General features: G+C 33.3%; 1 protein-coding gene across 48 annotated transcripts in view; it reads right to left on the bottom strand.

The window, feature by feature from the left end:
- RIMS1 (regulating synaptic membrane exocytosis 1) overlaps positions 1-12,600 on the bottom strand; it is a 493,840-nt gene that overhangs the window by 137,145 nt on the left and 344,095 nt on the right. For 7 of the 48 annotated variants that reach the window (XM_058734401.1, XM_058734405.1, XM_058734406.1 and 4 more), the window contains one exon: positions 4,778-4,861. The exons of the other annotated variants lie outside the window; for them this stretch is intronic. In XM_058734401.1, the coding sequence (XP_058590384.1) occupies positions 4,778-4,861 (84 nt within the window). The remainder of the gene's footprint in view (positions 1-4,777; positions 4,862-12,600) is intronic. 48 annotated transcript variants of the gene reach the window in all.

Raw genomic sequence — 12,600 nt, 5'->3', positions numbered from 1 at the left:
GCAGCATAGACACAAGTGTAGTCTTCAAGGGACACTAGAATTCAGCTAGTCCACCTACAACTACCTAAATTTACAGATGAGGAAATGGAGTCCCATAAGGTTTAAGTGACTAATCCAAGATAACAGAGGCTTTAGTAAGTTGGTGAGGACACCATCATTAGCTCATGTCCTTAGGTTCTCTGCCCATTCTGCCATCCAGTGGCTTGCGTGATTTAATGTTTACTGGAGGGACCCCTGGAGAGAAGTGAACAAAAAAGTTACAGTGCTTCTATGATGTCTTAATTATTTTGGGTTTTAACAAGTTTTGTTCTATTAAAAGTTTTTATCATTATTTTACTGTTCACAAAGAATGTTTCTTTGGTTTACACATGCAAGAATCAGAACTATTGAGCTTTTTCTTCACTTCAAAACTTAATACTTGTATGGTTTTGATCCTATAATTCTTAGTTCACAGGGCACAAGTGGAATTCTTTAAAAGTTATCAAACTAAATCCAAATGTAAGGTATGACAACAATTATTTTATTATTAGAGCAAGAATAACGATCTGAAAAGGATCCAATGTTCCATATCCAGTGTTCTATATCCAATGTTCCAAATTAATCTAATTTCTTGAAGTTCCATTTTTATTATTCTATTAATTTAAATGTGAAGATTCATAAAATGTACTAATGAAGAGAGGTAATGGTTAAAATCTATTTCTGTGCTATTTTCCTTTCCTCTTCAGTAGCTAAACTCAATTAGGGGAATTTCCCAAAGACATTGGTAAATACAGCTTTTCTGAAGATATTACAATTCTATTAAAGTCTAATGTTAATAAAAAAAGTAATACTATTAAAGGTATTTTATAATAAAATGAAAATACAGTATGTTCTGTTTGGGAGAAAATGTAACAAAAATCTACCACATAATGTTTTAATTTAATTAGAATTAACACGGATATCATTAGTAAATATCTGTATATTTGCTGGCCAACGATCTACATGGCTTAATGTGGAAGGCAAATCCATCCCGTGACTCAAGATGTGACTCATCTTGTGTCTTCATAAGTTTAGGAAGAAAGTATTGTATGTGAATAGAATCTACTTAAATAAGAAATGTTCACACACAGTGAAGATAGCTGCATGCAGTTAAGATGCATGTACATTTTTTAAGTATTGATAGTTATATATATGACTATAGCCATTAAACGGACTTAAGTATTTCGGTGAATGAGTATATTTCACTCATTCAAATAAAGAACATCTTTGAAAAGCACAGATAACAAAAGATGTTATGAAACAAATAAAAATGGTAAGTAACGTACTGAATTTATGAATGGTTCTACATTAACTCTGTATCACTGTGGTAACTGCCCTGAATTTCAGAAGTAAAAAAAAACAGATGATCTCTTCATTCCAGAAGATTCTCTGAATGAAGAGAGAAGATTCATTCAGTTTGAATCAAAAGAAACCATGTGACACTTTTGGTCAAAGATTCCAACAGGCAAGTAGCTGCTACTAAGTGACAGGTGTGGGAAACTATACAAATAAGATTATTTGCAAAAGAAAAAAGAACTTTGGCAACTTAGGAATTAATCTTAAACACAGCGGGATGCTTTACTTGTTCCAATAATTTACTTCTTTCCAATAATTTAAAGTCCTGGAAAATAGGGTCATTTCATCAAATATTTTTAGTATTTATTTAAGTCACACACCTTAAAAAAAAATCCTTAAAGATACCATGTATAATGATGCAAAAATATATTTAATCACATATTGGAATTGGTGACTTCAAATTAATAAAGGGTTAAAATACATGTCAAAATGTACCAAAAGGATATATTGCATTTTCCTGAAAAAGCATTTATACCAAGAATAGTTTAAAGTAGAATTAGTCAATAATAATTATGATTATTTATACTAGTCTTTCACATTTAAGAATTATTGATTCAGCTGTAAGCACTAAACTCAGAACCTTGATGCTTCAGGGTTTTATTAGAACGCATTTGTTTCTAACTTGTAACACAAAAAAAATTTGATTAGTTTGAAGCCATAAATATATGCAAATTTTATTAAGATTCATAAACAGAATTATGTATACACAGATTGATAAAAGTTACTTTTTACATATTAAAATGATGCCATTTACTAAGAGGTATTTTGTTATTGGAGCGATTACTTCTTAAATGTGAACATTTTTAGTAATAAAACTGCAAGGAAATTTTCCCTACAATTTTATAGTCAGAACCATTCCTGGGGTTCCAAATCTATGTATTTTCTTCTTATCATTGTTTTAAATATTCTACAACTTCTAGGAAATTTTTCCAGATCTAGACAAACCTACTTCCATGTTAATTACAAATAAATCTATGATATAGCCTGAGATGACATCAAGACTGTTTGAAACTGAAATTAAATTGTGGAGAAAGGATACATTAAAAATTGTGTGTGTGCGTGAATGTGCATACATGCATGTATGTGTACATTTATGCTGTAAGAAATAAAGGGGCAGCTAAATGCTTTCCAACTTACTAGGGAACTGTCTTAAGCAAAATTTTTTGTATTACTGCTATAATCAAGTAGGACCCTGATACAGGACGTCCAAAGGCTGATTATATAAACTGTGACTGATTTTAGAATACTCTGTTAGTTACCAGTGACCTGCGGCAAAAGTCACCTGATGCCCAAAACATTATGGGCATTCATCATCTCCAGATTTGATGTTCTATTAACTTCATTTGGAAATTGGTAGAAACTTCTGAATAAATAAATAAATCTGATAAGAGGTAAGATGCAAGAGTTAAGTTTGCCAAATGACTGACATGGTTACCTATGAATTTAGCATCTGTTGATTTCGGTATTTCTCTATGGGCACATATTCCTATATTTTAATAAAAGTTTATTGTAAATAACTTTCTGTTCCCTATAGTAACAAGTAATAGTATCTAGCTATTTAAAAAGTATTTCTGTTGGTTGAACATGGATCTTATTTACAAATCATCATAATAAAAAAATGTGTATTCAGAATTACATATTAGTAAAGGTTCCCATAGTAATCTTACCTAAAATGACCATTTCCATTCCTAAAACTACCCGTAAAGTTATATATACAATCTATTAAATCAAGTAACATAATTAATTCATATGTCATTAAGTGACATCTAATTTTCAACTAATTTTCATCTCATGTATGTAAGAACTGAAACTATTGTTTGGATATCCATTTTGCTTAATCTATGTCCTGATAAACTTACATTTATATTCATTATAAAGACCATTATATTTAATTGTCCTATACTCAGTCAGTACATATGATGAAATCCACTGATTGATTTGTTTGGAATAAATTCAAAGGCTTTCCAGAATTGTGTTTTATAAAAAGAAATTCTAAGTTGCTTGAATGGCCAGAACTTTGCTTTTCTTATACATGTTGTGACGCTAGCCATAAGAATAGTGTGCACAGCAGGGCACAATAAATATCTGTTCAATGAATGAGTAGCAATGGATGTAACCTTTGATTTAATTTATATGATTATTTTGTATCTTTTTTGAGACTACTTTAAATTTATAATAATTTTTAGATTGGATATTTTACTAATTTGTCTACTCTCAGAAATTCTATCCTAGAAACCAGATAAGTAGCAGAAGGAATTAGTTTTAAATTTCAAATACTTTAAGTCATATTAAAAGGTAAATTTCTTAAAGATTAAAAGATGATAAAATATTCTTAAAGTCTTTATAAACTACTAGTTTGTGGTCCTTTCCAACATTTGTAAGATGACTTAATTTTTTCTGGGTGACAGGGCTTAGTTTTCTTTCCATTTGAAACCCTGAAGATATTTTGACTATTTACAGATATTGAAAAAAAAATTACATCACTCTTAAGTAAGACTGCAATTACTCTGCTATCACCACACATATTGGAAACAAATAAACAAAAGGAACCTCCTGTATATGCTTGCATGACTAGCTGTTCTGTTTTTGAGCTACCAAACATACTTATCTATTTAATATATATTACCAATGTGTTGACTGAATTTCTACTTAAACTAGAAGAAACATATCCTAAATATCCAATAACCTTCTGTGACCAGTCAGAAAAAGATACCTAAAGATAAGGACTATATATGACAAACACCATAAAACAGGAGAAATGGGTTAACTACAACCGAGAAAGGTAACAAAGCGTTTCTGACATATCAGCATGAAGTAGATTCAAAGCACTGATGCTATTTTTAAAAACCTACCTTGTAGACTGGCTCTAGCCCTTGGCAGTATTTGGTTTAAAAACACAATATTCATACGATTTATAAGAACCCATTATTCTACTTTCAATCAGATGTTTTTAATGTACCTCCAAACCTAAAATTATTATTAACAAATTTATGTAATAAAAAAACAAGACAACTGAGATTAAACCACCAACTGATATAACAAAGAAAAGCCTGTCACAGATTTTAATAAATTTTAAAGCACCTGAAAATTTTTATTCATGAATGTTTAAACAAAAACAATTATTTAAGTGTGTTTCTAGAAAATCAAAACACTGAAACAAATGCCCATTTAAAACAGAACTCTTCCGCTGGATCTGGCTTAGTTTGTCTAAACTATAGCATTTTCATGTCACTCTCATTTCAGGAAACACTCTGAGGTGTGTTATTAGAGGTGGATATGCAAAATATGTGGTTCTGTCTCCTGAAAGGAAGCATATCACAACCCACATTTCTTGGTCATCCTTCACTTGGTGGCCTAGAAGCCTGTTGAAGCCACTTGTCTGTGAGGAGGAGTTGGCTAGTACCTGTCATTCTCCGGAGATGCATGCTGGATTTGAATCCTGGGGCTAGGAGGTCGTCTCCTATCTAGGGAGGGGGACCATTTACCCCTGTTTGCCCAATGAACAAGACAGGAAAAAAACAGGACATTTAGTAACTTCTAACATAAAAGACTATATGGAACAACAGGACTGGAAAAGCACCGCAAAAAGGCAAAGGGTAGCTTCTTTGCTCCACAATTTACTCTTGATTTTGATAAGCCTTGGAAAGATAAATTATAATGTTGTAAGGAAATAAATCTTGTTACCCTATAAGTGAACAGAGAAACAATTTACTTGGGAAGATGTTTGAAATCTATTATGTGTAATTGTTTTCTTTTAAACCGTGCTTGTGTGTGTATACATATCTGCACACACACATATATATAACTTTAAGTGAAAAAGATGCACCCTTAAGAATTTGGCTTATGTTTGAATAAAATAGGTTTAATAAGCTACCAATACTTAGTTGATACCAGGTGTTGAAATTACTGGATAAAGTGGCAAAGATGAGGTGTGTGAATTTAATACAAAGGAGAAACACAGTTTAGGTGAAAGAAAGAAAAATGCTCTTCAGTGTGGAAACAATGACATTAAGAAATAATTCATAGGAATGCTAACCAGTGAAATCTTAACAAATTTTCTTGGGGGAAACCGTAGCACTAATTACTGAAATTTAAAAATTGTGAGTAAAAAACACTGAGGGATAAAAGTGGGAAATATTACTTGTAAAAAATTTCTGCAAATCTTTATTTGCAAAAGTATCTCCCAATAGATTAAACAGTGGTTTATTTCTGTATTTACAATAATATTTTTTGTGAATAACAGTTAAGTGAAAGTCTGAATCTTGGTTTATTCTTTGTTAAACTATTTTGAGATTCTGTCTGTGTATAACCACAAATTACAAACACCTAGTTGAAAACTGAAAAGAGGCAATAAGGGACAGAGCAGGCCAGATTTGGAAATTTTTACATATTAGATATGAGCATTTTAAACAGGATAATTTCTGTTAATACTGGCTTCCTTTTATTCAACAAGGGATAACTGAATGATCTTTAAGGACTCATCTAGATATAAGATTTTGTAATTATTCAAAGTAGACTGGTCCTGTTGGTTGTTTGGTTTTTTTTAATCTGTATTTTTTGCCTTTTCACTTGGCTTATTGGATTTAGTTGATAATCTAGACAAAAACAGCAAAGGGCTGTCAACATGTGACCAGGATATCTGAGACCAGCAGATACTCGATTCTGAAAGCCCTTTGGAAGCCTGCTTCATCAATCAGCCTTAGATAAACTTGTCACGATTCAAGCAGGGCTTTGAGGAAGGTGTGAGGCAAATAAAGATATTCAATAGCAGAATTTAGGCAGAGAAGAAAATTGTGTGACATGTACTCTTAAATGTGTTACATGTTTGTGAAATTAAAAATACTTTGCATTAATTTGAAATTATTTAATAATTTTAGATTATTGAGATAGTTGGTCAACCCAGTCCAAAAGCTTTAAAATATATTTCACTTTACTGGCTTCTGTTCTGAAGAACAATAATGAAAAAATATTTCTAAAATAATTGAAATCACAACCACCCTGTCTTCTACATGAAGCTGGATTCAGTCATGTTAAAACTTGAGGTGCTGAAAGTTTTACAGGATTTGGAAACACAAAAACATGGCTAATGTGTTTTTCTGTAAAGTGATAAGTAATGTTAACTTGACAGGATCATGAGTAACCCTGCTTCTTGAGGCAAAATTCCAGTCCTTGTGTTTATTTAAACAAAAAAGTAAAGAAAAATGCTGTAATTATGAAACATGCAGTGAAAAGCTATGAAGGAGAAAGGTGTACATTTGGAAACAAGCAATTGTGAATGCAAGCTATGAAAAGGTAATTCTTGACAAAATATTTAGCATAATACATGGATTATCTGTACATTCAAAGTCCTTCTGAATATGCTGATATATGGTACCAATATAATAAAATCCATTTGCTTTCCCACCATATATTTAATATGGGAGCAAGACCAACTTATGCTCAATTTTTGTCCAAAGGCTAGATATTAGGTAAGTTTTAACAGAACCCATATTTGTGAGTTTCAGATATACTAGGATATTTTACATGCTTTCAAATTGTGTGCAACTTCTTTCTCTCCTATTACAAAGAATAAAAGGTCAAAATTTGAATCTTTATCCCCTTGTTATTTTGCTAAAACACAGGGTTCAACTTCCATTTTCATCTTGGAAGGTAGCACGGTGCAGCTGTTAATCATGAAGCTCCTTTTCTTGATTTCTCTTTCCAAACTAGCTTGCCTATAAGTTACACTGGTTAGTTACAGCATTTGCACTTTAACATCAGGTATCCTAAATTCATTAATTCAGGAATGTCTATATGTTGGAGCTCATCCCTTTCACTGTGATCACAGTAGAAGAAAGGTCACTCTGATGGTTAAGGGATGGAATTAACAGGCTGTGAGCTCCTTGCATAAGGAATTGTAGTGTTTTTTGGTAGAGTTTTGACAGTTATATAAACTATGCATTGCACTGAATGAGTAGCTTATATTTGCAAATATCCAAGTAGATAGTAAGTTAATACAGGTAAGAAATAGTGAGAACCTTAAGTAACAGATTACCAGTGGTGAGGGGACCTGCTGATAAGATATAAAGGAATTAGAATTGACAGGTCTCGATATGCAAATAAATGGTTCTTTCATCATGTCTTTTTCCCCCAGCAATAATACACTATAAAACAAATACGCATGTGTTTAAATGTGCAACTAATATTTATGCTTTCGTATGTACACATCCTTCAATGGTGCATCTCTCTTGGCAGAACATGGAAAAGCAGCTTAATTATCTGAAAGAGAAATTATATGGGAATGTAAACCATTCACTCCATAAATAGCAAAAGAAATATCTGTGAGTTGGGGTGCCTGGGTGGCCCAGTCGGTTAGGTGTCTGACTTAGGCTCAGGTTATGATCTCACAGTTCATGAGTTCAAGCTCTGCACTGGGCTCTGTGCTGACAGCTCAGAGCCTGGAGTCTGCTTCGGATTCTGTGTCTCCCTCTCTCTCTGCCCCTTCTCCACTCACTCTCTGTCTCTCTCTCTCTCTCAACAATAAACATTAAAAAAAAAATTTTTTTAATCTGTGAATTACTGTAATATTAGAACCTAAATCTGAACAAATGAGACAACTGATTATATAGTATTTTTATATTCTAATCCCACTATTTATTTTAGTCCTTTAAAAAATGTGTGATGGGGTACACCTGGTGGGCTCAGTCGGAAGAGCATGTGACTCTTCCTCTCAGGATTGTGTGTTTGAGCCCCACATTGGGTGTAGAGATTACTTAAAAAGAAAATATTTAAAACAAGGGCTGATGGCTACTAAGGAGGGCACTTCTGATGAACACTGCATGTTATATGTAAATGATGAATCACTTAATTCTACTCCTGAAATTAATGTTACATTATATGTTACCTAACTGGAATTTATAAATAAAAACTTGAAACAAAAATACATAAAAAGAAAAAAAACCCTCATTTTTCCCAATATTGTTTTAAAGTAAAATTAATATAGATACTTATACTGTTATTTTTTTTAAATTTTAATTCAATTCCAGTTTATTTATTTTCATTCAAATTACAGTTGTTAAGTTTTAGGTAGGTACCTCCTTTCCCTTATTCCTCATGTTTTCCATGTAGAGGGAAATTTATTGAAGCAAGCTCCTGGTCTCTTTCTACCCTTCGCCTCAGGCTACCCCAAGAAAGGAGGACTGGCTTATAAGATCAGTGACTATGTTAAAGGACCAGGCACAGGTAACTTAGTCCTTTCTGGATGACTCCTTCCAAATCAAGCTACCTACAAATGGTAAATGCTACAGGACATAAACCTACAAAGCAGCTGTTAAGATGTGAGGCCTGGGCCTGAACCTGTCCTGAGGTTCTGTGAATCTGGCTGATTCTAGGGTGAGTTAGTTATTAACAAGCTTATAGACCTAAAGTCACAGCTTCTAAACTTGTTCACTGTATTTATGGTGATAATTAGATCTCCCTTCTTCTAGTTCTTGGGTCTAGCTCACAATTAGACCCAAATTTGGGAGCAGAAAATAGGGTGTATTTTTTAAGTTCCCCAAATCTCCAAATCGAGCATTTACTAAGTAAAAAATAATAATGCTATCACAAGAGATGGCAAGGACAAATAAGATATGATTCCTGTCCTCCAGGTATACAATATAGCAAAAGAAATAAATACCCTATTAAGTAAAATATAACGTGTTTTAATAGAAATATGTAGTATCATGTGGGCCCAGAAAGTAAATAATTCTGACAAAAAAGAAGGGGGGGTAGTATAAATGGGTTTTATAAAAGCTATGGTTATTAGACCTAAATTTTTGAAGAATGAGTAAAAATTTTAAGCAGACAACAAAGGAAAAATGGCATTTTAATTTTAATGGATAGAAAACTTGAGACAAGAAGGAATAAATACTACTAATAAAGCTCATGAAAAAATCAATTGGGCAAGAGTGACAAGGGAAGGGCTAGAATATAATTCAATATAATCAAGGTAAGGGACCTGTTTGGGAGATTCTGAAAAGAGAATTGATAGGATTTACTGATTCACTGAATGTGAAGGAGCAGGAAAACTGTTTCCAGCTAATGTGCTTTATTATATGTCAAAGCCATCCTAATAAGAGGAAAATTTAGAAAGAGAAAGTATTTTGCTATAAAAGGATGTAAGGGGAGCAGTACCTGAGTGACTTAGTTGGTTAAGCATCCGACTCTTGGTTTGAGTTCAGGTTATGATCTCACGGCTCATGGGTTTGAGCCCTGCAGTGGGCTCTGTGCTGAAAGTACAGAGCCTGCTTGCAATTCTCCCTCCCTCCCTCCCTCCCTCCCTCCCTCTCTCTCTCTCTCTCTCTCTCTCTGCCCCTCTCCCACTTGTGCTCTGTTTCTCTCAAAATAAATAAGTAAATAAACTTAAATTAAAAAAAAAGAAAGGATGTAAGAGGAGATAATGAATTTAAATTAGACATTTTGATGTACACAAATAGCAACTTTTAAAAATTTAGACCTAGCACTCAAGGGAAAGTTCTGGCCTGGTCAATTACAGTAGAGTGTTGTCTTCATAGGTATTAATTAGAATGGAAGTTTTTGATAGAAATATAATTTCAGGGACAAAACAAAAATGAAGATGGAGCCAGGAGAACACCTATCCATGTGGGGTGAGATAGGAAGAGAAGCCTGCAAGAAGAGGCTGGGTCATAACCAAGGCCTAAGAAAGAAAATCTGTAGAAGGTACTAAATACAAGAGAGGTTCAAGTGACTGGGTGGTTAATGCAAAATGTTGCAAGACACTGTTGGACAATTAGGGAGCCACTGTAGTTCATAGAGGAATTTCAGCATAGTGGTAGAACCACGGTAAGGGGTAGAAGTCAGACTGCAGATTTACTAGGAGGTTAAAAAATGGAGGCAGTAAGTATAGACTACCATTTCATGAGCCTTCGGTAAGGCTGTGATTTCTGTGAACAGTCAAGGAAGAAGACAAAATATCCCAGGAAAGCAACTGTTCTCCAGTAGCTCTAACAATAAATGCTTCTGAACATTTCAGTAATAATTTGTTTTAAAATCTGGGAAAGAAAAGGTTAATGGCAGGCCTATAACTTACTCGTTCCCAAACAGGGATCAAGGGGAATGAATGACCTCAACAGACCCTGAATAAAGATGAAGGAAAAGTGAAACAACCTTAACTAAACTTCCTTGTAAATATTCAATGGTATTTGCTAATGAAAAGATAAAAGAGAGTCCTCTATTAGACATCTTTAGTAGGAAATAATTAGTCTTTCTAGACCTTTTATTGCAAATAAACCCAAATTTTCTTAAGCATGACTAGAATGAGCAACGGGGTAATCCATAATTATTTTTGTTATTAGTGTAATCAACAGAATATATAATGAAGACACTCAAAAACTGAAATGGCTACCTTTGCAAACAGTGCTTCTACATGCATTATTCAGCCTGGGCCAAACCATCCTAATGAAGGAGACAAAATGGACTCCTTCAAGAAAAGAATAGGTCACTAGTGCCTGGTGCTCCTTTATCTTTGAATCATTAGTGAACTCTGGTGTTGGACACTGAGTCTGCTTTGACAGTTTCATTCTTTGCACTGACACAATACTTCATTTGTTTTAAAAGTGAGTGAAAATTCTTCAGAAAAGGGCACTGAGTTGGTATAACAACATACAAACATTCATCAAAATGGTTTAGAATCAGCAAGTTGGTTAGTTCACGAGGCTGTGGGCTGTGGAAATATGTTACTATCTTAAGTATATGAAATTATGTTTAAAATTTTTCTTTAACATTTTATCTACTATGTATAAATTAGGTATTAACCTAAGAAGCTCTCTGCTCAATCAGAGAAATTAATAACCTGGAAAGCCCTCTAAACCTCTCCATTCCTACTCTCTGCACATCCTGTCTAGGGACTTTAGCTACAGTGGAGAACAAAGTCACCACTGTTGATACTATGATGTTCTGCCTCAAAGCTGCTTATAGGCGTGTGCACAAAAGGGCATCTGAAGTCCCTATCCTCCAAACCAGTAAGAATCTACAGCTTCTGTAATTTTCTTGATGAAACCTATCTCATTTATTTTCTTCTTGGCAATAAAGTTGACCACAATAAATTAAAGATCAATGAGAATACCAATTCCTGCCTGTCTCATTTTTTAATGTAAAATTTCTTTGTATTAAATATATAGTGAATATATGGGGCGCCTGGGTGGCTTGGTCGGTTAAGTGTCCGACTTCGGCTCAGGTCATGATCTCACGGTCCGTGAGTTCAAGCCCTGCGTCAGGCTCTGTGCTGACAGCTCAGAGCCTGAAGCCTGTTTCAGATTCTGTGTCTCCCTCTCTCTCTGCCCCTCCCCTGTTCATGCTCTGTCTCTGTCTGTCTCAAAAATAAACATTAAAAAAAAAAAAAAAATATATATATATATATATATAGTGAATATAGATTTCAATCATACTTTTCTTCTATCAAAAGTAAGTACATTCACTTAGACCTTAGACTATTGTGACTGGTACAATAACTTGGCCAGAATATTTGTCTACAAGCTGATCTATTTTAAGGGTATTATCTGAGAGGTTAAATATACCAACACATGGATTTGTGAACCCTATGGCTTTAGTGTAACAAGGGAACATATGCTAGATAGGCTTCAGCATAAGGATAAACCTGTGGTATGCAATACAGTAGCCACAACCCACCAGTGTCTACTAAGCACTATGAAAACAGACATGCAAAATATCTATACTTTTTAATAAACTATATGTCATAATGATATGTCAGATATCATTGTCAGATATATACTGGGTTAAAGTATTAAATTTAATTTCATCTTTTTAATATGGTAACCAGAAAATTAAAAATTATAAATGTGGCTTGTGTTATACTTCTATTAGCTAGCACCTATACAAAGATACTAAAAATGTTACGGTGTTGTTGTAGTCAGAGTATTCTACTGACTTGAACAATTCTGTCTTGTTTTAATACCAAACAGAACATATAAGGAAATAAAAAATAAGTAAAAAATATAAAAAGATTTTTCTGGCTACTCTTGTATTTACTTTTTTCTTGGGGAGAGGAATAATATATAACAAAAGAGGAAAAATAGAACAATTTCAGCTGTGATTTTAGAAGAGCCTATAGCCATTTCAACTAAAATTTCTACTACAAATATAAAAAATATACAACATACATAAGTTAGATTCTACTGTTTTCTATTACAAAATAGAAAAATACAAAAGAATTAAAAACAAAAAGTA

Source organism: Neofelis nebulosa, chromosome 6, assembly GCF_028018385.1.
Source record: "Neofelis nebulosa isolate mNeoNeb1 chromosome 6, mNeoNeb1.pri, whole genome shotgun sequence".
Taxonomy (NCBI): Eukaryota; Metazoa; Chordata; class Mammalia; order Carnivora; family Felidae; genus Neofelis; species Neofelis nebulosa.
The sequence above is the reverse complement of the archived record's forward strand: the minus strand, read 5'-3'. Positions and strand labels throughout refer to the sequence as shown.